This window comes from Panulirus ornatus, chromosome 31 (genome assembly GCF_036320965.1).
Source record: "Panulirus ornatus isolate Po-2019 chromosome 31, ASM3632096v1, whole genome shotgun sequence".
Lineage (NCBI taxonomy): Eukaryota > Metazoa > Arthropoda > Malacostraca > Decapoda > Palinuridae > Panulirus > Panulirus ornatus.
The window spans coordinates 5,132,788-5,159,103 of record NC_092254.1 but is presented as its reverse complement, the minus strand read 5'-3'; the positions used below and the strand labels follow the sequence as shown (position 1 = coordinate 5,159,103).

Sequence of the window (26,316 nt, the reverse complement as noted above, 5' to 3'; positions counted from 1 at the left end):
AATCTGCCTCACCACCCTAATGTGGCTGGAAATTCTCCCCTCTTTTTTTTCTTAATTTTCCAAGAGAAGGAACAGAGAAGGGGGCCAGATGAGGATATTCCCTCAAAGGCCCAGTCCTCTGCTCTTAACGCTACCTCGCTAACGTGGGAAATGGCGAATAGTATGAAAGAAATATATATATATATATATATATATATATATATATATATATATATATATATATATATATATATATATATATATATATATATATGAGATGGGTGTTTCCGGCCTCGTCTTGCTTGGAGTTACACTAGGTGAAAAGCCACCTTTGGTAAGATATATGTGTAAATAGGCGAAACTATCCTCAAACAAAATAAAAATCAATTGCAGAGTACACAGGGTTCGCCTAACCTCACCAACAGAGAAATCTTATGCTGAAATGAATTCTTGCACAGGTCCCAGGACCACAACAAAAAATGTTCTAAGCAATTTAGAAAAGAAATAATCTAACAATAATCTCTGCCAAATACAAAACAATAAACACCCGGGTAAATTTCCTTCCAGGAACTAAATGAAACCTCATTCACATTAAAGATTTCCAAAGTTCACAAATTGTTCACATATAGGATGTTCGCTATTAACACAATGCCTGGTAACTTTCTTAATTCGAGTTACAAGACACTTAGGTCATTGTGGCCAAACCTTACTATACCAGTTTGATTATTCATAGACTTTTATCTTGAATGCTTTTGTCCTTAAAGTTCTTTATATACTAATCCTAAGCACCAACACTTTGTAACACCTGAAATCCTGCTCGAAGTCTAACTTCACAATATGGTAATCTGCCTCACCACCCTGTCATTCACGACTAGAACCCAATTTGAGTACTTAGTCATACCGGCTTTTCCTCGTAACTGGTAGTCCTCCAGCTTAGTGCCAATATCTGCGTAGTCTAGCTACAGCTTAGAATATTCTATGCCACTCCACAGAACCGGGTAGATCTCACTTGGCACACTTCATCTCCCTTGGGATTCCCTTGGTCTCAACGCAGGTGTCCCTGACACAAGGTAGCAGGCCAGAACCTGCTCTACAATTCTGGGTATTGTACATCCTCTCATGGACAGGGTTCCTCAGACAATGCCAAGTCACAAACTGATTTCTGTAAAAAATCCAAAATATCCTCACTGCCGAGAATTCCCCATATCAGCATAACAATCTATGACTTTCGCATCACATACAACATTGTTCTACAACTCAACCACATACATGGATAGATAACGGCAAAATTCCACCATGTGAGACAAACTCATATTGCTGATGAGCTGCCTTGGGGTATTATCTCCAAAGCCTTGTTTGAGTCTATTATATCTTTTGTTATGTTATTTTCATATGGCACTATAATGACAACTAAAATTAGATTATAAAAATGTATTTGTTGCTTTGTGTATAATTTTATTATAAAGTGGACACAGTCTTAAAAAACTTTTAAAAGTTAGCAGGCTGGGGTATCACAAAATTTCCCTCTATTTTCTAAATCTTTCTCCATTTTTATCAAGAAAATTGAATTGCACCCATTTCTTATCAGGGATGGTGAAAAGCCTCATTATTCAGATCTAGGCTGGCCCCTGAATACCTATCCTACTTTTGAGTATTGGCCTAACAAGCATTCAGATTAGTCTTCTAATCCAGGCAGATTAGCATAGTGGACCAATTCTCAGAAGTGGTATGCCACCACTGTATCCCTAGGGAGGAAAAAAAATGCTGAGTTTGTTACACACTGTATTTTCCAAACTACCACATAACTTTGTGTATGTAAAAAAATAATAGATACAGTTATGCAAACAGGAATAGTTAAACTCATGTGAAATACAGTTCACACCTAATACATAATAAGCATATCAAAAGAAAATCAACCAGAGAGTTAAATTCCTTTATGATATAATCTAATGAATGCAAAGAAAAGGCAGGACTGTTATGAATAGTTGTGTAAATTTTCTAAAAATGGTAAAAATACTCTTAGTAACCAGTACTCATGGTTCCTAACAGTTCAACTTGCCATATGGGAGTCTGAGACCACATTTATCCAAATTATTGGAAACAATGTCTGTAAATTGTAAAGAAATGGAAACTTTACAGCCAAGTCTGTCCAACTACAAGAGTGAACTAATTATACAATCATTGTGGTATTCAGTCAACTATATACACAATGTATTTCTTGGTACTGGAGTACAATACTGATGTTTTTAAATCTTTAGAAATCATGGCATAATGAAGGCATGTACAGAGCATCAGATTGGGGAAGAGCAGTGTGGTTTCAGAAGTGGTAGAGGATGTGTGGATCAGGTGTTTGCTTTGAAGAATGTATGTGAGAAATACTTAGAAAAGCAAATGGATTTGTATGTAGCATTTATGGATCTGGAGAAGGCATATGATAGAGTTGATAGAGATGCTCTGTGGAAGGTATTAAGAATATATGGTGTGGGAGGAAAGTTGTTAGAAGCAGTGAAAAGTTTTTATCGAGGATGTAAGGCATGTGTACGTGTAGGAAGAGAGGAAAGTGATTGGTTCTCAGTGAATGTAGGTTTGCGGCAGGGGTGTGTGATGTCTCCATGGTTGTTTAATTTGTTTATGGATGGGGTTGTTTGGGAGGTAAATGCAAGAGTTTTGGAAAGAGGGGCAAGTATGAAGTCTGTTGGGGATGAGAGAGCTTGGGAAGTGAGTCAGTTGTTGTTCGCTGATGATACAGCGCTGGTGGCTGATTCATGTGAGAAACTGCAGAAGCTGGTGACTGAGTTTGGTAAAGTGTGTGGAAGAAGAAAGTTAAGAGTAAATGTGAATAAGAGCAAGGTTATTAGGTACAGTAGGGTTGAGGGTCAAGTCAATTGGGAGGTGAGTTTGAATGGAGAAAAACTGGAGGAAGTGAAGTGTTTTAGATATCTGGGAGTGGATCTGGCAGCGGATGGAACCATGGAAGCGGAAGTGGATCATAGGGTGGGGGAGGGGGCGAAAATTCTGGGGGCCTTGAAGAATGTGTGGAAGTCGAGAACATTATCTCGGAAAGCAAAAATGGGTATGTTTGAAGGAATAGTGGTTCCAACAATGTTGTATGGTTGCGAGGTGTGGGCTATGGATAGAGTTGTGCGCAGGAGGATGGATGTGCTGGAAATGAGATGTTTGAGGACAATGTGTGGTGTGAGGTGGTTTGATCGAGTGAGTAACGTAAGGGTAGGAGAGATGTGTGGAAATAAAAAGAGCGTGGTTGAGAGAGCAGAAGAGGGTGTTTTGAAGTGGTTTGGGCACATGGAGAGGATGAGTGAGGAAAGATTGACCAAGAGGATATATGTGTCGGAGGTGGAGGGAGCAAGGAGAAGAGGGAGACCAAATTGGAGGTGGAAAGATGGAGTGAAAAAGATTTTGTGTGATCGGGGCCTGAACATGCAGGAGGGTGAAAGGAGGGCAAGGAATAGAGTGAATTGGAGCGGTGTGGTGTACTGGGGTTGACGTGCTGTCGGTGGATTGAATCAAGGCATGTGAAGCGTCTGGGGTAAACCATGGAAAGCTGTGTAGGTATGTATATTTGCGTGTGTGGACGTATGTATATACATGTGTATGGGGGGGGTTGGGCCATTTCTTTCGTCTGTTTCCTTGCGCTACCTCGCAAACGCGGGAGACAGCGACAAAGTAAAAAAAAAAAAAAAAAAAAATATATAATTTTTCACACCATTTCTTTATAGTACACCTGAGAACCTTCAGTTAATCAATTATTCAGCAAAGATAACATTTTAAAAATCAAATAACTTATAAAGAACTAAATGCTTACTTGAAATTACCTTTTCAGGTAGAATGGCTAAATAATACTTTGCAATCAAGAAGATAAATGAATAAAATATTTTTTTTTGTGTTACCTGCACATCACTGGTTGTTGAAATAGTATGCAAATTGATTCACATTTTCTGCATTTCATTACACCATAACAAGCAACCAAGACGTACACCTGCCTTGTGCACATGGTTAACAATTCTCTATTTGTTTCTACTTATTTTACTGATTTTGATAACACCAGTGTAGTCCATCACAACATGCAAAGACTGTAAAGATACATGCAGGTGAGAAAAGGACTTTAGGACATGAAATCAGACATCTATCACAAGCCCTATCAAACCTGGGAGATTTACCCAAGGGATGCACCTCTCAGTATTTACTTATCTATCAACCTAACTATGTCTCCACCTACTGCATAGGTGAGTACAGCACACCATGTCTGACAAAATGATTTCTATATACCGCACAGCTATTTAAATAACAATAAAGTAGTTCCTTTGAAGATTAAATCATTCTAAAACAATCATAAAGAGTACAGTTAAAGGAAGTGAATTAATAATTCTGTCAATAAGGAAAACTTTTCATATTTGAATTAACATAAAATTCTATTTATGTTTGAGACAAATTTTTGCATTCGGAAAGAAACTACTTGAAGGAGTATGGCAGTCTTATCCAAACATGGCTGCTGGACTAAAATGTTTAGTCAAACTATTCAAACAAAAATGTATCATTTCCTACACATATATTCATTGCGGATCATCTAACCATGGCCCCTAAAGGTGTCATTGATTTTAAGCCATTACTCCCCATACCTAGGGTTTGCAAAGAACCCTGCCTACATATCTTTTTGAGAGAAAGATAAGGAATGACAAAATAAGGGCCAGGTCCACTAACATCTTGAATCAAGTTAGCTGTATAACAGGTATATGTGTCCTTCAAGCTCTTTCTGTCAGTGTTGTAATCAATCTACAAAAAAAAATTACCTGTATTTGACAGAGTTTGAAGAATGTGAAATCATATAAAAAGACCAGAACACATCTCCATGCTACACAGCATCCACAAAAAACCTTGTCTGCCTCCCCCACTCGTTTTCAAAAGTAATGTCACACTTACATCTTAATACTTTGCCATCTTTCCTTCAGCCTTGATTACTATCTGCAGAATGTCTGGGCATGAAACTGGCAAGGTTGCTGAAGTATTCTATGTCCACTTTTTGGTCCATAGGATCTTAATCTCCTCAATGAGGTGAGGCAGTGGCGGGGCGCTACACGAAGCAGCCGCCTTATCATTTGTTATGAGCTACCAGTGTGCCTAAAATCTTACATGTATGTGTATCAACATTTTCATGCTTTGAAGAAGGAATTCGGGTTTTCTCCTTTGTAAAGTAAAAGCCAACCATCTTGAAGCACATGTGGCAAAAATACAACACCCAGAAGCAAAATTGCCAAAAGGAAATGGCAGCTTGGAAGAGTAAAGAAAGAACATTGTTTCCTCAAGATAACCTGAGGCACACTGAGTTGGGTTGCTGATGTTCACATCATTAGAAACACTAGTCTCAGTTATCAGATGCAAGATGATTTCACTTGTACCCATAATAAACCTTAGCTGTGTATTGCCTTTGAAACTATATGGAGGGTGGACAATGTATATTGCAGATGCTGTACATATGCTTCATAACAACATTTTTATTAAACAAAACATGTTAATGTTCAGATATATACACCATTTGAAAATGCTGACCTTGTGGTGATTAATGAATTAATATACATCAAATCAAATAAATGGGTCAGTCAATACATTAGAGGCCTAAACCTGTGGAATTATTATTAGAGGCTGCTTTACCTATAATGCATATGAAACTGCCTCTTCTCCAAATTGACAGACTCTGAGAGATGCTTATTCTAAGCAAGTGATCCACGAATATACACATATCAGATAATAAGCACTTTTCTTGTTGAAGAGAAAAAAAATTGTACAGCCATGCAGTCTTGATAGATGGAACCTTCAATAACTGCTTCACAACTAAATGGCAAGAACGTTCATATTATACCTGAATGAACTGTATCAACTTGGGTATAAAAATGTATGATACGGATAATGGCCTGTCAATATGAATTAATCTTAAACAGTACTTTTATCTATATCAAACAAGTTAAATTTACATATTGTTCTCTTTAACTACATTTATCAAAAGATCAAGTGAAAATGTTACACACTGCGCTGCTTAAAGCCAATCTGTTAGATCAAGTATTCATCTCAGTACCTTATTTGTCACTGAATAACAAAATGAAGTTAAAGAATGGATATCTAATCCAGCATTCATCTTAGCATCTCCTGAATATAATTTCTGACAAAGAGCATACACACAATTCATCTTAAAGTTCATTAACAACTCAAGCAGTTGACAAAAGAAGCTTAAAACTCTCTTTATCTGCTTCTCTAAAGTTATAAATTCCTTCCTGGGCCTCAGAAGCTTCCGTAAAGTTGATGAATCAAAATATACACCAATCTATATACATCTCTGATGCCTATTCCCTCCAGAAATGCCCTTACGGGTGTGGCCATGGCAAAATATTTCCATAACTGAACTCCCATAAATAAGCCGTGCAAAAAAATTTCTTTCAGTATTTTCACCAAAAATGTATGCCTAAACTGAAGACTAATGAATATATAAAACATCAACTACTTGAGGGTTTGAATAATGCAGATACTGTGCAAAGACGATTCTCCATCATGCAATTAGGAATTAATATAAAATTCTTCTGTTAAACAGTTTCATACAAGTCAAAAAAACTGTCTTGAGTATTCAAATCTATCCAGTAAGATTACCAAAATGCCCTAGTTTTGCAAATTTCTGATTAGATATAAAAGTTCTGGATATCAATTAGACAGACAGGTTTCCTCAAAAGTAATTATATTACTTCTTTTTATAGCATATCTACTTGCAGCAACCAACTTAATTCCTACTAACTAACACCTCACCTAAGTAGATGAATCACTACTTCACTCGTACCTCACCTCAGCAGATGAATTACCACTCACACCTTACTACAGCAGATGAATCACTACTATACTTGCACCTCATCTCAGTAAGTGAATCTCTACTTCACTCGCATCTGCATGAATACTTCACTAACTGAAGTGGCTTTCCTATGAATGAGAAATACTCCTAATTATCTGGGTTTCAGCTGGTGAAATTCTGATGGTGAGTAATAATCTAATAACTGCTTTACATTTTTCTGAGTAAGAAATTGGTTGGCCCTCAATGAACACTTGTTCAGGAAATGACAGATACTTTGTTGAAGTCATTTAAGTACATTTTAACAGTTCAACCCTACTGGCTGGATAGAACAGCCCAACATATGTCCTCCAGGCATTACGGACAGAAAAAATATAAGTATAAAAGTGTTTAAACTTATCTTTAATTATATGATATCATGACACAATGTCAAATTCCAGTTAAGCTTTTTAATGATTCCTATCAAAGTTCTGATATTAGATTCAACAATGAAATTTCCTACACTGCTTTTGTATTCTGATATCATATTTAAGGCAATGAATTATCATATTGAAAGTCTTCTTTTGATTCCTTAGTTTCTACATGATAGGTTAAAAATCCAATTCATGCTAATGAGAGAGCGGCAGTCTTGACTTGTACAGTCCAGCAAGAGTACGTGCAGCCAGAACTATCATATCCCGCCTTGAAACTCCTGTCAGTGTCTCCTGCCACATTGTATGATGAACCTGAGAAGAATAACATTAACATACAATTAGTGATTACAAGCATTCAAAGAATGCAGAAAACAGATTTTGAGACAGGGATTTTGTTAAGGCTTCAAAGATAGAATAAGCAAGTATAACAGCTTTCTTGTCTAACCTAGATATAAAAATTATATGTCTAGTTTTGTCAATGAATATATAAGATCATGACAACTAAATCAGCCTTACTGACTGGCTACTGTATAAACAAGTAAATACTAATGACATAGTAACAAAGTAAGTCAATACAAATCATACATAAATGTTTACATGAACAAATTTCCGTACACACATGCATACTGCTTTCACCAATAATAGTTGTAAATAGTGTGTCAAGGCCTGTGAGGTAGAGGTGAGGATAGGAGAGATAATCAAGACAATAAGACAAGACTGTCTAACTCTTTATCTGGTATCTAGCCAGTTTCAAGCATGGGTGGTTTGGTTTCTTTGCTTGTTGAAGGAGTTGCCTGGGTTTCTAATACCAATTTAGACTTTATGAGACATAAAATGAATATGAAAACTACGCAGTGTAAATAAAAAAAATTGATACTCTGTCAATGGTGTTAAGTTGAATAAATGGAAACAGCATGAGCATCAATCAAGGAACAGCTGTACAAAGCAAGCCACTGCATTACATAATTACTGTACACCCAATGACAACTCAGGTGTGAGCTGTTGTGATGTCTGTTTCTTTTCCTACACTGCCAACTGTGAGTGCAAATTTTCTAGAGCCAAGTTTCTACCTGGCAAATAATACATTGAGTATAATTTTTCCTTTTCCCCTGTTCTCTTGTCTTCATGTTTTATCCATGTTTGGCTTCAGTAAGGACTTCTTTATGTAACTGGAGTGTTTAACATAAAAAATTGACCACCTTAAGCCTTCAAATCTATAAACTATAATTTGACAAGCATAAGATTTACTCAACTACTTTTATAACATTAAAAATTATGTCTGTGATAAACAAGTACCATATTGGTTGCAAATATTATGAGTATTACCTTTTAGCCATAACTTTATTCTGGTAGCATGAAAGCTCTCCATCACTTGATCCTGACCACTTGGTTAGCAATTAACTGGTATTCTAGCTTTAAGACATGTGTGACCCCAGTAGCATGTTTTTTTAAGGACATAAATAACTGTGTATTGTTTTGGAAATATTGGAGAGTTAGTTAGGGAAAGTTTGGCTTTCCCTGTTTGAATACATGAATAAATTCACATGAAAAATGAAACAAACTAAAGACAAGAATTTCTACATGAAAGGTATCACAATAAGACGATTTACATACCTGAAGATTTTGGCTTGCAATCTGACCAACAGTAGTTGCAAAGCCTGAATTCCTATATGGGTAATCATCTGGTGTAGAATCACGAGCCTGTGTCACAAAGTTTGGAGGTATGGGAGTTACCTGGAAACAGTGGGCATAAAATTTCAGCTTAATCAAAACATGGACAACTTTATGATAGAAAAATGTTGGTTTTGAATACTGAGAAACCTTTTCTCTCAGAGGTGGTGTCCCATGAGAATGATATAAACTGTATACCCAGGAATATGTGGGTTAGGAACCTTTCAACCCTCATGATTCTGGTTGGGAGGCTGCTGCCTTTGCCCATCCTTAATGAACAACCCTGGGGTCTTCATAAAAGCTTGACATACTTGACATATATTCAGGCCCGCACTTGGCAAATCAAAAATGGCCACCAGGATGATGTCATCAACCTAGTCTCTTAAAACCTTTCAAACTTTACAATTTGCAGATTGTGGGCATCAACCCAAAGTGGTCACAAAAGACCCAGGGAAAAGTTTTCTCCAAAAAAGGAGGGGAAAGCAGGGCAGGATAAGAAATTATTAAAGAAATTGCACACTGTCTTGGAGAGATAAGGTGTTTCAATCATCAAAACAGATATTTCTCTTCTGTGGTCTGTCCTGTGAGCATAAAAGCAGACTCACATGTAGGTGGAGGGTTTTGACAAAAACTTTCGAATAAGACTAAACTTAAACAAAGATAAATATCTTCAATAATGAATTAGAAAAACACTGGCATCTGACACTTCTGAGAAAGGAATACCAGAGCCGCAGAGGGCAGATCCATGATGGTTAAAAGAAAGTACCATTCAACAAAGGTGGATGATAAATGTCAAAGACACTTTTTGTTAAATTCCTCCAATGAATGGTTTCTGAGAAAGGCCAACTTTATCACATCATGTGATCTTACATAAAGCCTAGGTTGAGCCAATATAAAGTGTTCTTTATCCACACATACATATAACTCACAGAGAGGGGTTTCCAGGACAAGGGTACAAAGAAGAAGTCACTTCACAATCTCTGATATAGTGGTTAATCTAGGGTATACCAAAGCAAGATTTATATTTTTCTTTTTATACCCTTTTGCTCTATCCCACCACAGTGAGGTAGCATTGTAAAGAAATGACTGAGCCTTTGAGGAAATATCCTTTCTTCATTTCTTTTCTAGTTCTTAATTCTAAAAAGACACAATATAGGAGAGGGAGATTTTCAGCCGCCTGCTCCTGTCCCTCCTAATCCCCTACTTGGACAACCAGGAAATAAAAGGGAAGTATTCTTCTTCCCTATCCCCAAGATGAGAAAATATGGGTACTATTACCTGAGTATAAGTCTGTAAAAGGATATCTTCTCCTGGATCATCCAACAGCAGTAAACCAATGTCAAACCAACTGTAAAAAAATATGTACTCAATGAATACGAAATCATGAACAATAAATTGTTAAAGACAGAAAGAAAAAAAAGAGTTTGTATGTGAACAAATCAGACTTAGTTATAGCTACAATTAGGGATATTGTCTATAATGGTGAAGATAGAGAAAATTATGTTATTACCAACGAATTACTTTTGAGGTAACTTTCAATAACCTCTGAGTCCCTCCATTCAACCGCCCTCACTAAGGTGGTCAGAAAAGTGACCTTAAACAAGAATTAAGTATTGTGCCACTGGGATCAGTCTTGGAACCAGTTCTCTTTCTCATATACATATTAATGATACTAACAAAAGGCTCTGCTCTCAGATATCAAAATTTGCAGATAATACAGTGCAAGGAAATAAACATACAAACTTCAAAATGATATAGACAATATTAATATCATTAAGTGTAAAGTCCTGCACACTAGAAGTAAAAATGAAAAGGCAACCTACAGTGTGAATTCTGTTAAGCTACATATGATAGAGGAGGAAAATGCTGTTATAATCTTTGGTGGCCTTAAGCCAGGTAAACAGTGTAAAGAAATTAATGGAACTCTTTTGATTTTATAGGTAGGGCTTTTGAATTTTCGACTAAGGAAATAATCCTCCCTCTGTCTGAAGTTCATCATTAATGTACTCTCTCACCTCATCTCTCATTTGCCCTCCTTTTCAGCTCTCCTAACTTCATTTGTACTATTACTAATTGAATATAATACTAAACATTATAAAACCTACCACTCAGGTGTAAGTTCAACTATGAAATTTTCAACTGACACAATAGGCTGCTGTGGGTGCACACATCCTGATGACCTGAGGGAATTAATTCGCAACTCAGCAGATTGGAGTGCAGCCTCAAATCCTACTGGCTGTGCTGCTAATCCCTCAGCTTGGGCTGCCATGCCACTGCAGTCATAATGATTTATTAGTATTAATGAATCAATTTCCTGATAAGCCACACAGTATACACAAATATTAAAAAATACTTCATCCAATATCTATGTCTCGGACTGGAGTTTGAGGTAAAATGTAAATATAAAAATGCCAAAATACCTGTACTCCTTACACTGAATTAACGTTCATTATAGCAAATGACAGTTATGATGCATGCATTCAATGAGTATCTTGCAACAGCTTTATTGCACTTTAATGGTTGAACAAAATGTCTTTCTAAATATGAGTGCTCTGATCTTCCAATGACATACGTAATACCTAGATCTTATCTAATGATATGCATATAAAGATATCACCCTTAGCTATATAGTAAGCTATAATACCTGAAGATGCCACAAGTCCAATTTCCAAAGATAAAAATACTCAGAAAAAAATGTATTTCTTTGTGTTTTAACACAAAATGCAACACACTGTCCTGGGACTACTAAAATGTGTGTAAAGGTATAATCCCTTCCTTTTGGTGAAAGCTGGAGACAGTAGTAAAGTAAAACAAAGCCTGGTAGTGGGCTAATATTTTTGCTGAATAAACTGTAAGGTGCAGTAATGCGATGGGTTGCGACGTATTCTTGTGGGTGGTTGTGCAATGCCCCATCTGGTGAGGGGTAACATATGTACACTGTACAGTATCATCTCAATCCCATCACTGGCTCCAATGTTGTGAAGTAGAAACAAACAATACCATGACCAATACTGTGAACACTTTAACCACAGCAGTGTTTATGCCTTCCTACAAGCCAATGGGATAAAGCAACTGGTTACACAGTGCATCTTTTTGTAAAGCAAGCGTAAGGTACTTATATAACTCTCTGAGTACACTGGAATGCACAAAAACTCCAAACCAAAATCTCTTTGTCCCTAACAGATGTGTTATTTTCATTTAAGTCTAATGGAAAATAAATTTCATGAAATACATGCCATTTAGCCTAATCAGTAAACATTGATGAATAAAGGTTTTAAACTTACGAGATATACTAATCTCATAGTTCAATACGGAATTAGAAGTTTAATTTTCAAAAATTATTTTCTGACATTCATAACAGAGGCTATTCTATCCATCCTAGAGCTACAATGCAAAAGATAAAATATCAACCCAATCACATGTAAAGCATAGAAATCAACAGGCTTTATATCAATAACTTTTTTTTCATACATGCTCGACATTTTCTGCATGAACAAGGAAACATCAAGAACAGATGGTAGAGCCTTAAGGGAAAAATTCCTCATGTAGTTCCTTGCTCTGTTCCTTCTTTTGGAAAGTAATATAGGAGGGGAGGGTTTCCAACGACATGCAGGGAATATGTGGGCAGTACTTTTTCTCCCCTATCCCCAGGAATTTTTTCAAAGAACTTAAACATTCTAACCTCTACATCAGTTTGAATACTGCATGTAAAAAGGTTTACTATATAAAATACTAAGCTGTCAACTGACCTCACTGTTGCCTTGCCAAACATGAACTGGAATGCTTCCCTTACTGCACCAACTTTGACTTCTTTGTCAGAGGCAACTAAAATATCCATATCTCCTCCAGAATCTGCAAATATAAAATTTGAATTCATCCTCCTATCTTCTTTTCCATCAATTTCCAACTTGCTGTAATCTCTTCTTACATCAATATGGAGTGAGCAAAATCTTCCAAGCATTCATACTATTTTATATTTCTAAGCATCTTAATATTCCGATTTCAGGATTCAGACAGCAATGTGATAAAAAAAAATGTCCACACTAATTTAGCATAATCTCAAGAACAGGACCAATTAGAATGTGCAATTTTCATCAATCACTAAGCAAATGATCACGCCAACTATATGAGAAAATTGTTAACTGTGATATTATGTGTTTGCATATGCATTCCTATGTACGCAATTATCTTAAAATCCATTTTCATCCACATGGAGTGCATCATGTACAAACAACCTCTCAGTTCTCTCAAACATACACTCAATCCAAGTACAGTAAGCTATTGTAAAACATAAGCTTATAATCTGATGAAAAGGCTTTTTATTTTATCATTTTGCCTGTCAAGTTGTATTATCAAGTTAGACTAAAGTTCTGATCCATAACCCCACCTCTACATCCAAAATGACTATTGTACATTATACAAACTACTCAAGTTAACTTATCTAAAATAGCCTTCATCCTGATCATCTCATTACCTCCAGTCATCCATTTCTTTCACAGTCTACCTCTCTTCTGTGTGGAAACACATTACAGATAGTTCTAAGCTTATGGAGACTGTTTCCATTAGTGGACAAAAAATTAAATACACTGCCTATCTGGTGTATGTGGTATCAAGTAAATTACTATATACATCACCTTAACCAGCCTTTCAACTAAAATGCTCTACCAACTACATGTAAAAATTTTATTTCAGAAGACTTTCATCCACATGTCTTTTTCATTATTTCTCTACACTATCAATCCCTCTAACATCTCAAATCTTTATTCCCTTAATCTCAGAGCAGCATACCTTTCCTTCTAGTGCCTCCTTTGACTCAGCTAACATAAGATCATCATCACCATCCAGTAACTGTGGTGACATCCATCCTCAAAGTTTGAACATCACTAAATGCAGTGTCCCAAAGACTTAAATGCAATAACCTTTAAGTGATCAATATCTGATCACATTCATGATAAGTGAATTTATACCAGACCTGCTACAATACAATTGTATCCTGAATAATAAAAAATTCAATAAGCCAACTTGATGCAAATTACTTACGTATAAATTCTTTCATTTGTGGATCTAATGTAGTTATCATGGTATCCATTGATGACTTTGCTCTTTCAGCCACACGATGACTCACATTTGATACTGTGCCTCGAATCCAACCAAACCAACCACTTCCTCCAGATTTTACTGCAGGTCCACCCACAGTAGGTGAGCCAAGGTCAACAGAAGCAGAAGCATCTACACTACCCTGGCTGCAAGGGGAATAAGCATAACTAGAGCTTGCGTAATTTTCTAATATATTCATACGTGCAATGCTACTACTAACATACGGTTCTCTATAACAGTAATCTAGCCCTACAAATGACTCAGATTCTGGATAAGTGCTCAAGTGATTATGAGATTTACTGAGAGAAACAGAGGAAGCTTGGTCTTGTTGAATGATCAAGCATGGTGGTGCAGGGGGATGTGGTGGATTATGCATAGGGTTACCAGGTACATAGACTGGGTAACTATGATGACGGGAGTGTCCTTTTGTAATCATCGAGAAGGAGTGTTGGTGCCTGAAGTGCACAAAAAATGATAAATTTAGCAAAATAAATGATGTTGAAAATCGAAAGGAGAACAGTTTTGATTAACTAAGCTAATATGTACATGCTTAAAAATGGTTCAGAAGATGCATTCTAAATCATTCTGCTCTGTCATAGTCACTATGCACACATATACACACACACACACACACACACACCTTCGTGGTTAGCGGTTAGTGTTTCTGATTCTCAGGCATGCAAGAGCCGTCTGGGATCAAACCCATATAGGTTCATGTCCTGATCATGGCATCTGGTCCGCAGTCCACCCAGCTGTTCATCCTCCAAGGGACTGGTTGACAGAATGGGTACCTGGCATAAGCTTGCGTGAGTGAGTGCATACATACATATATACCAGTTAAAACATCTTATATACATACAAGGTTAAGAAGACAGGGCAACAAGAGCGTAAAACCCTCTCCTTGTAAAAACATAAAAAGTAATCACACACACACGGACATCTGTGATGCAACAGCTAGCATTACTGACCGTCACGCATGCACAGGCTGTCTGGGATCAAACTTGTATAAGTTTGAATCCTGGTCATGGCAGCCAGTCCACAGTCCACCCAGCTGTTCATCTTCCCATAGGGGCTGGTCGATAAAATGGGTATTTGGCATAGGCTAAGGTGTGTGTATGTGTGTATATATACATAGAAGTAAAAGATAAGGTACACATATACTAGGTTAAGAGACAGGGCAACACAAGTGTAAAAAAATCTCCCTGTAACACACACACACACACACACACACACACACACAAACATACATACATACATATGGCAAGCCCAAACCACTAAAACATATTACCAATCTAATGAAACCATGTATCTTATAAAGACAATTCATTCATGTTCTTATGTTCTTAAAATTAATTAAAACAACTACACAGCTGTTAATTAAGCCCAAAGAGATTGCCTCTGAGTTTGAACAACACTGTCACTCATCACAAAACATGAAAAATTCTACAGAATAAAATACCATTTCCTAACTCACCCCTGAACAACTGTTAAGGGGCTTATATAGATTCAAAGATGTGCTTCACATGGGAGCCACATAAGGTGGATTCCCTTGCAGTGAGAAGGTCCTTGACAATGCTGTACTCTTTTCTCTTCCAATGAAGACAGACTTGTTGAATGTAGTTTTTTGCATGCAGTGTTACAATCTGCAGGCAGTCTGCTCACACCAATAGTTATCTACTTCCAGCCCTAGAAGTCCCTCCTATCTTTACAAGGCTCCTGCAGCTCTCAGGAAGCTAGCCAAGTCCACTGGTCAGGACCATGGCTCATAAAGTGTGGTGTGTGGTGATGTACTTTCCTATTTTCACTACACAGAGAATTTTACACTCATGGGGTTCCATCTCTTGTGTGAGCATCTAGGTGTAGAAAGAGCAGGGTAACAGAGTAGTAAGTGTTTGGTGTCTCAGTTTTGGTAGACTGCACTAGGAATAAAGGGTCTTGAGATGTGTTGAAGAGGAGTGAAGCCTCACACTCATATACTTAATTACTTCCTGCCCTCAGAGTCCCTTCTACCCTTATAAGGCTTATGCACCACTCAGGGAGCTGGCCAATACAATCCTGTCTCCATATACTTGACACTCACTTTTTTGTGACAGTAATAGCCCCTTCCCACCCAAATTACTCTAGAGCCACAAATTCCTAAACAGAAGTGAAAGCTACCTCTGCTTCACATTTCACTCGCAGATCCCACTCAATATCAACACACAAGTGACAAAGCATATACACAATGAAATTACCCAATAGGCACTAAACAAGTCCCCTCATCTCAGTCTTGAACACCATCTCATCAGTAATATACCCATCTGAAATGGACGAATAAACCAGACAGATACTTACCCAGCTGGAGGCTGAGGCTGACTTGTCACTGCATGTACTACACTTTGAGAAGGAACAAAGGATGGTTCTGTTGTTTGCCTTGGAACAGAACCAGCAAGGGAATCTTCTTGAGGGTGGACAGGTGATGGCATAATTGTAGGATAAGTTGAAGGTACAGGAGAATGAGTATTTGGAGTAAGAGGAGGACATGGAGGAAGTGTTGTGGCTGGAATAGGGTCACTATTTAAGGATACAACAGCTGCAGTAACTGCAGGTTTAAGGGGTGCATGACATGATGGAGGAACAGGAGCTGCAACAGGTGGAGGCACAGAAGCTGCAACAGGCGGAGGAATAGGAGCTGCAACAGGGGGAGGAACAGATGCTGCAACAGGTAGAGGAAGAGGAGCTGCAACAAGTGGAGGTGCAGGAGCTGTAAGAGGTGAAGGTACAGGAGCTGTAACTGATGGAAGAGGAGATGCTATAAATGAAGGCAGAGCTGATGGTGGTGTCACATTTGTCAAAACAGAGCTGGTGCCTGTGAAATTATCTGAAAAGAAAACTACAATTAGAAAATTGATCTTCAAAGAATGTTGAAACTGGCCTTTCACTACAATAGCCTTGTGTCTGTGTTCTAACCAGAACAAATTATTGGGACTTTATATCATCATGACCCATCTGTCACAAAAATGAACCATCAATCAACTGGAAGTCCATATCATTAAAAGTAAAGGGACCACCATATCATATAAAGTCAGCCTAAAATATTCATTCTCAGTACTTCAGTACTCTTGGGATTGGAGCCAGGTAAACACTTCATTATCTAGCAGACCGGGAAAATCAACAATACAAGCGTAAATCTGTTGGATTACTTGGTCATCACTTACAAAACATATCTAAAACTAACACTGTTTTTGTAGCTACTGGACAGAATAAGAAATATACCATATCTTCATGTCTAGAATGCATTCTTAACACTTACTGTCATTCTTGTAATTTACTGTAGTTCTCAATGCTACCTTTACTATTAATAAGCTGATATCATATCTATCATATGAGTATTTTATATTCAGTTACATCTAATAAGAAAATCTAATCATAAAGAACTTTACCAGATTTATGCTCAACACAAGTTGGCAGAAGTGGAGATGAACGGTGAGTGACTCTGTCAAAAACATCCTGAGCTTGATGTATGATGTCCTGAGTGTTCATATTTCTTATAAATTAATTAAGATTACCTATGGCAAACACTGCAAACATAGGAAAAAGGAAGATAAAAGTGAGATAGAAATGGTGAGAAAATATATTTCTGTGAAAGATCAAGAACTTAACGTACACATCCATCTACTAAGAATTTTCCCTCCAGAAAAAAAAAGCATGAAACACAAGGAAAGAAAGCCAGTAAAATCTACACTGTTCTTATCATGGGGAAAAGAATGGTTTTTCCGCCATGATGCATTCCCATCACTACACTATGTAAAATGGACCTCCATGGTGTAGTGGTTAACAATACTAACCATGACACATACAGGTCGCCTGGGGTTGAGCCCACATATGTTTAAATCCTGATCAAGGCAGCCAGTCCACATTCAACCCAGCTGTTCATTCTCCCCTAGGGACTGGCGGGCTGATTGATAAACAAGGGGGTTGTCATTTCATGTGTGGCGAGGTGGCGATAGGAATGAACAAGGGCAGACAGTATGAATTATGTACATATATATATATATATATATATATATATATATATATATATATATATATATATATATATATATATATATATATATGTATATATAAATATATATGTCTGTGAGTGTATATATATGTATACGTTGAGATGTATAGGTATGTATATGTGCTGTGTGTGGATGTGTATGTATATACATGTGTATGTGGGTGGGTTGGCCATTCTTTCCTGTTTCCTTGTGCTACCTCACTAATGCGGGAGACAGCGACAAAGTATAATAAATAAAAAATGAATATATATATAAAGAAAAAGAAATATTATATCTTTTTCTCATGCATATTCGCCATTTCCTGCCGTAGCGTGGTAGCATTAAGAGCGGAAAACTGCACCTAAGAGGGAAATATCGTCACTTGGCCCCCCTTCTCTGTTCCTTCTTTTAGAAAAGTAAAAGCTGGAGGGGAGGATTTCCAGCCCCCGCTCCTTCCCCTAATAGTTGCCTTCTACAACATGCTGGGAATACGTGGGAAGTGTTCTTTCTCCCCTATCCCCAGGGATAATTATGTTATATACACATGTATATATATACCCTAACCTAAGCCCGGCACCTAGTTCATCAACTAGCCCCTAAGGAAGATGAACAGCTAGGATGACTGTGGAATGACTGCTGCAACCAGGATTCCAAACAATGCAGGCTCAACACTGGGCAACCCGTGAGTACATCATAATCAGCAAAACTATTCATGCTTATAGTACTTTTCTTTTCAGTAAGGATGAGAGATTTGTTCAATATGCACAGTGAATCACAGTCAAACATAAAACAGAAATTTTACATAATACATTTTCAGGGAATCACATATATAGATAAGGATTGTTTATATTGAATTCAGTGAACATTGAGGAATTTGCTGAAAAATATAAACAAAAAACAAAACTTTCCAACCCTGATTGAACACTCTTCTCTAAAATCACTATATTCACTTTCAAATTAAAGTAAGCATTCCAATAATATCAAAACAATAAGAGTACGTCATTCTTGATATAAATGTTCCACAGAAAACTTCATCTTTACACGGGAGAAGATGGTGTAAGACTGCATGAGCCAGTGGGAACTGTGTCTGGGAAGCCATACAGTGCAGCTGGTGACCCAATTATGAGGAAATTACAGCTCACTATTATCTAACTACCATACATTAGTGCTTATTCTTATAACAAAATCATAGCATATATCTCAGAAAATTAATTATTCTTAAAGGGAAAAACAAATCAATGAAGAAATACTTTTGAAAAAATCAAGCTCACATAAGTATATATAAGAAGGCAACAAGTATGAATATGTACATGTGTATATACATATATACGTATATTTGTGTATGTGTATGTATATGTATATATATGTGTATATGTTGATGTGTATATGTGCATGTATGGGTGCTCATGTATATATATGTGCATATAAAAGGATGGGCATCATTGCATGACAGCTAGAGACTGAGCGTGAACGAATGAGGTCTTTGTTGTCTTTTCCTAGCGCTACCCCACACACATGACGGGGGAGGGGGACGGTATTCCATGTGTGGCGCGGTGGCGATGGGAATGAATAAAGGCAGACAGTGTGAATTGTGTGCATGGGTATATATGTATGTGTCTGTGTGTGTATATATAAGTGTACATTGAGATGTACAGGTATGTATATTTGCGTGTGTGGACGTGTGTGTATATACATGTGTATGGGGGTGGGTTTGGCCATTTCTTTCGTCTGTTTCCTTGCGCTACCTCGCAAACGCGGGAGACAGCGACAAAGCAAAATAAATAATAAATAAATAAATATATAAACCATGGAAAGTTGTGTGGGGCCTGGATGTGGAAAGGGAGCTGTGGTTTCGGGCATTATTGCATGACAGCTGGAGACTGAGTGTGAACGAATGGGGCCTTTGTTTGTCTTTTCCTAGCACTACCTCGCACACATGAGGGGGGAGGGGGATGGTATTTCATGTGTGGAGAGGTGGCGATGGGAATGAATAAAGGCAGACAGTGTGAATTGTGTGCATGGGTATATATGTATGTGTCTGTGTGTGTATATATATGTGTACATTGAGATGTATAGGTATGTATATTTGCGTGTGTGGACGTGTATGTATATACATGTGTATGGGGGTGGGTTGGGCCATTTCTTTCGTCTGTTTCCTTGCGCTACCTCGCAAACGCGGGAGACAGCGACAAAGCAAAATAAATAAAAGGATGGGCCATTCTTCATCTGTTTCCTGGGACTACCTCACTGATGCAGGAGATGGCGATGAAAATAAAGAAAAAAAAATTATGAAGTGTTTTAGATATCTGGGAGTGATTTGGCAGTGGATGGAACCATGGAAGCGGAAGTGAATCACAGGGTGGGGGAGGGGGCAAAGGTTCTGGGAGCATTGAAGAATGTGTGAAAGGCAAGAACATTATCTCAGGAAGCAAAAATGGGTATGTTTGAAGGAAGTGATTCCAACAATGCTATATGGTTGTGAGGCGTGGGCTATAGACAGGGTTGTGCGAAGGAGGGTGGTTGTGTTGGAAATGAAATGTTTGAGGACAATATGTGGTGTGAGGTGGTTTGATCGAATAAGTAAAGAAAGGGTAAGAGAGATGTGTGGTAATAAAAAAAAGTGTGGTTGATAGAGCAGAAGAGGGTGTATTGAAGTGGTTTGGTCACATGTAGAGAATGAGTGAGGAAAGATTGACTGAGAGGATATATTTGTCAGAAGTGGAGGGAACGAGGAGAAGTGGGAGACCAAATTGGAGGTGGAGGGATGGAGTGAAAAAGATTTTGAGCGATTGGGGCCTGAACATGCAGGAGGGTGAAAGACGTGCAAGGAATAGAGTGAATTGGAACAATGTGTTACACCAGGGTCAATGTGCTATCAATGGATTGAACCAGGGCATGTGAAGCGTCTGGAGTAAACCATAGAAAGTTTTGTGGGGCCTGGATGTGAAAAGGGAGCTGTGGTTTCGGTGCATTATACATGACAGCTAAAGACTGAGTGTGAACGAGTGTGGCCTTTTTTGTCTTTTCCTAGCGCTACCTAACATGCATGTGGGGGGAGGGAAGTTGTCATTTCATGAGTGGCTGGGTGGCGACGGAAATTAATAAAGGCAGCAAGTATGAATTATGTACATATGTATGTGACTGTGTATGTATATATAAGTATACGTTGAAATGCATAAGTATGTATATATGTGTGTGTGGATGTGTATGTATATACATGTGCATGTGGGTGGGTTGGGCTATTATTTCGTCTGTTTCCTTGTGCTACCTTGCTAATGCGGGAGACAGCGATAAAGTATAATAAATTAATTTTTTTTTTTTTGCTTTGTCGCTGTCTCCCGCGTTTGCGAGGTAGCGCAAGGAAACAGACGAAAGAAATGGCCCAACCCACCCCCATACACATGTATATACATACACGTCCACACACGCAAATATACATACCTACACAGCTTTCCATGGTTTACCCTAGACGCTTCACATGCCCTGATTCAATCCACTGACAGCACGACAACCCCGGTATACCACATCAATCCAATTCACTCTATTCCTTGCCCTCCTTTCACCCTCCTGCATGTTCAGGCCCCGATCACACAAAATCTTTTTCACTCCATCTTTCCACCTCCAATTTGGTCTCCCACTTCTCCTCGTTCCCTCCACCTCCGACACATATATCCTCTTGGTCAATCTTTCCTCACTCATTCTCTCCATGTGCCCAAACCATTTCAAAACACCCTCTTCTGCTCTCTCAACCACGCTCTTTTTATTTCCACACATCTCTCTTACCCTTACGTTACTTACTCGATCAAACCACCTCACACCACACATTGTCCTCAAATATCTCATTTCCAGCACATCCATCCTCCTGCGCAGAACTCTATCCATAGCCCATGCCTCGCAACCATACAACATTGTTGGAACCACTATTCCTTCAAACATACCCATTTTTGCTTTCCGAGATAATGTTCTCAACTTCCACACATTCTTCAAGGCTCCCAGGATTTTCGCCCCCTCCCCCACCCTATGATCCACTTTCGCTTCCATGGTTCCATCCGCTACCAGATCCACTCCCAGATATCTAAAACACTTTACTTCCTCCAGTTTTTCTCCATTCAAACTTACTTCCCAATTAATAAATTAATAAACAATGAATAAAATATATATATATATATATATATATATATATATATATATATATATATATATATATATATATAGATATATATTATCCCTGGGGATACGGGAGAAAGAATACTTCCCACGTATTCCCTGCGTGTCGTAGAAGGCGACTAAAAGGGGAGGGAGCAGGGGGCTGGAAATCCTCCCCTCTCTATTTTTTTTAATTTTTCCAAAAAAAGGAACAGAGAAGGGGGCCAGGTGAGGATATTCCCTCAAAGGCCCAGTCCTCTGTTCTTAACGCTACCTCGCTAATGCGGGAAATTGCGAATAGTTTGAAAAAAAAAAAAAAATATATATATATATATATATATATATATATATATATATATATATATATATATATATATATATATATATATTTTTTTCTTTTCTTTCAAACTATTCGCCATTTACCACATTAGCGAGGTAGCGTTAAGAACAGAGGACTGGGCCTTTGAGGGAATACCCTCACCTGGCCCAATTTTCTGTTCCTTCTTTTGGAAAATTGAAAAAAAACCGAGAGGGGAGGATTTCCAGCCCCCCGCTCCCTCCCCTTTTAGTCGCCTTCTACGACACACAGGGAATACGTGGGAAGTATTCTTAATCCCCTATCCCCAGGGATATATATATATATATATATATATATATATATATATATATATATATATATATATATATATATATATATGGCTGATAGTGGATATATTTACCTGAAACAAGGAGGCTGGCCATCTTCTTGTCAACAATCTCGAAGTCCCCATTGCTATCTTCTTGCATCATTGCTTTTCAAACTGAGTGAGAAAGAAAATGAAACAAAATCATGTAAATGTGTCATATGGAAAGCCCTCTTCATATCTTAAACTGCATATATGGTTGCTCGCAAATAATCCAGGTATGAGCTACGACCAGATTTTTTTTCTCGGCAAATATCCTAATCATAGATAAAACATGTAATATACACCCATTGCTCTGATCTTTCCTTCTAAAATTAAGCATCACCTTCAGTTTAGCCATTTAAAAAGGCAGGAAATAAAGAAGCTCCTCTTTTTTCATTTAATCAAAATACAATTGTATCTGCAAAACTATTACATACATTGACTCTACTGTCTATGTATCATTATAGAAATTCTAAAAACTCAAACAGAAAATGTTAGCCTAAAATACATTACATGTATCATCACCTTCTATCTTAAAAATGCTTAAATAGTACCTCTAAAAAGGTTATGAAAGTCCATGTCTGTTATAATTATGCATAAGTGCAGTAAGATCTCAACAATCCCATTTTGTTATATTTCAGTTCAATGATTTATGCAGAGCAGTGCACTTAACCCTTGGGATGCAACAAGTGGTCCACTCACACTGTAACGTTCCAGTAGAGCAGCAATGATTTTGGCAGTAATGTTTTAAATTCCTTGCTATGTGGTTCCATATCTTAGCTGCAGATGTCAGTAGCAACCAAACAATATGAGGATGACAAAAATATCATGCATCACAATCATCGATATATCTAAAATGTATAAGTGCATCATCAAAGCAGAAAGCCAGATTCATATGGCACATATCGAAGTCACTCTAATATTGTAATAACTGAAACTATATTTCTTGTACTAGTGTCTCTGTCTAGAATGAAAGATAATTTTTTCATTCATTCATATGGATGTTCTGTATGTGCAAATGATGTTTATTTTCATACTTACTCACCATTTCCTATATTAGCAAGGTAACACTAGGAACAGACAAATAAGGCCACATCTACTCACATCCATTCTCTAGCTGTCATATGTAATGCAATGAAACCACAGTACCCTATTCACAACAAAGTCCTATTTGAAAAAAATGAGATGAAATCTTAGTTGAGCTTTGTATAAGGTCTGATTTGTTCTGCAATGTTTTTGAAGTGTTTAAAGTATGCAATGACAGTTGCTGAGCATGAATGAGCCTTACATTTTATTAACTAGAGTACCCAAAGATTGGGTATATTGAGCAGTCAGCACCAAACTTGACAAAGTGATGCAAGTCATGCTGACTGCTCAATAAATGTGGAAACATATGAGGAACACACATACACAAATTGACCTTTATAGAAAATCATCTTGAAGAAAGTGACTACAACATACCAGGGATACAGTAGGGTTTATCAAGAAAAAAAAGTTATATATTTGGAAAAAATCAAAAGAACTTAGGGAAACTTCATGTGACTTCTCTAGTCACAATCTAGTCTAACCTTTAAATGATGGACCTTTCCAAATTCATGGGATTCCTAGCAAGAACGTTTATCGAAAAATCCCCCTCATCACTCAATATGAAAAACCAATAACAATGCAGAGATGAAAAAAGACTTTTATGAGTTTGTTCACTTAAGTGTTTACGTCAAGGACATGCAACTAATATAAAGTAAAAGTCTAGAGTAAACACCAGGATAACCAATGGCATCAACTAATACAAGGTAAAAGTTTAGAATAGAAGCAACAGGACATCAATGTCTACGTTATATATTGATTACAATAACAACAACAAAGAATTCATATCTCAACCATGGGTGAGGTCAGTTGAGGATTTCACAGCTTCTCTTGGCTTGTGATGTTGTTTCACATATTTTCATCATACAATTTTCCAAAACATCTTCGTTCTATTCACTATCAATTCTAAGGAAAAGAGGATACCATTGCAAATTTAGCTCCCGTCTACATCACTTCCATTACGTACAAGAAGTCCATTTATATGCATTTCACCCAAATCCATGTTATTTCTGTCGTGCCCTTAAACTGGAACTTTACTCAATTTTTTCATGTCACATTAAAGTTCATTCTTCACATTTTGGAATGATCCACAAGTCAAAGAACACGATACAATACATATTCAGCATTCTTTTCCAACTACATTTTGTTATATCATGTAGAAAGTGTTGGTATGTAATTATTTATACGTATACCATTACCGTATAAAATCTGATGTCCTATACAGCTGTTGGCGACAGCTGGCCCCCGCTGACGTGACAATAACATACACGTTCTATGGAACATGCACAGCCTTTAGGAAAATCTAATACCTCCATTTGTGATATAGCCAAGAAGTTTAAGAAAAAAAAGTATCAAGATATATAAATATACTCTAATAAAAACAAAGGGTATACGATAAATACAAATCAGAGGGAGAAAAATGCCTATTTGTTTACAGTTTTATTTTTAAAAAACATGCGCAATCCCAGATTTGGAAAACAATTTTGCAGTGCAAATTGCGCAGTTGGCTAAAGAAACAACAATCCTAAAAATGCAATGTAACACATTTTGAGTCAAAATTTTTAGATTCTTATTTACCGTATTAACATATTCATTGATTGCTATACTTTTCTCGTTTCATTTCTTACTAGAAATATTCTCATTACCAATATTGTATAATTGTAAAATTACGTTATATAGCTAATTCCACATAGTGTGAACTTTTGCATCGTTCAGTGAGATAACAGTGAGCACCAATTTACAGTTCAACAGGGTGGATTAACGGGAAGCATCATATTTATATCAAATTTACAGCTATATACGGCACGTGCCTGGCAGCAGCACCAGCTGAAATAACCTCATATATTGCTCCGCTTATTTGTATGAATGTGAATTACTTGTTACTGGTGAAATAAAATCAATATGAAATTATATCAGTATTCATTTTAGACTTAAATCCATTCATAAGGAACACACGCTCAAAAAAAATAGAGCGAAATTGAAGTAAAACGAAAGCATATTTAGAGATATGCTAGTTGTTGTAACAAGATATAATATTAACCGCTGCATCCATATTAAATGCTAACATCAGTTCAATCTCTGGATACAACACGTTTACTAGCTGGGATGATCAGATGGTGGTATCACCGATACCACACAGTGGTCGTTAACCCCATTTGACATATCCTTCAACAAAGATGAACGGAGCCGTGCGCTCTATGTGCCACCATCCTGCTAGATACTAGAAAAAAAGGTTCCCCGTGAATAAATGAGACTACAATCTAAGAGAATTAGAAGAACCCAGTTCTCCGTGACTAATACTGTCGTTTCCCCTCGTAGCGACTACATTTTCTCTGTATAAAAACCTCTCGAAGAAAATGTGCATCACGTTGTATAATTTCGCTCGTTACATG

At 37.3% G+C, this 26,316-nt stretch overlaps 1 protein-coding gene across 4 annotated transcripts; it reads right to left on the bottom strand.

Moving 5' to 3' along the window:
• Positions 1–1,748: 1,748 nt before the first annotated feature.
• On the bottom strand, positions 1,749–25,200 carry LOC139758759 (protein PRRC1-like). 4 transcript variants are annotated; one of them, XM_071680529.1, is made up of 10 exons: positions 25,123–25,169; positions 23,543–23,620; positions 22,895–22,975; positions 16,339–16,864; positions 13,948–14,150; positions 12,657–12,759; positions 11,013–11,180; positions 10,186–10,255; positions 8,851–8,970; positions 1,749–7,548 (listed from the first exon to the last, which is right to left on the bottom strand). In XM_071680529.1, the coding sequence occupies exons 3-10, from the start codon at positions 22,962–22,964 to the stop codon at positions 7,432–7,434; spliced, it is 1,377 nt and encodes a 458-aa protein (XP_071536630.1). In that variant the 5' UTR covers positions 22,965–22,975; positions 23,543–23,620; positions 25,123–25,169; the 3' UTR covers positions 1,749–7,431. The 4 variants fall into 4 exon arrangements, with proteins under 4 accessions (XP_071536630.1, XP_071536627.1, XP_071536628.1 ...); XM_071680526.1 differs by lacking the exon at positions 23,543–23,620 and adding an exon at positions 17,427–17,564 and having other exon boundaries at positions 25,123–25,163; XM_071680527.1 differs by lacking the exon at positions 23,543–23,620 and having other exon boundaries at positions 25,123–25,200.
• Positions 25,201–26,316: the final 1,116 nt, after the last annotated feature.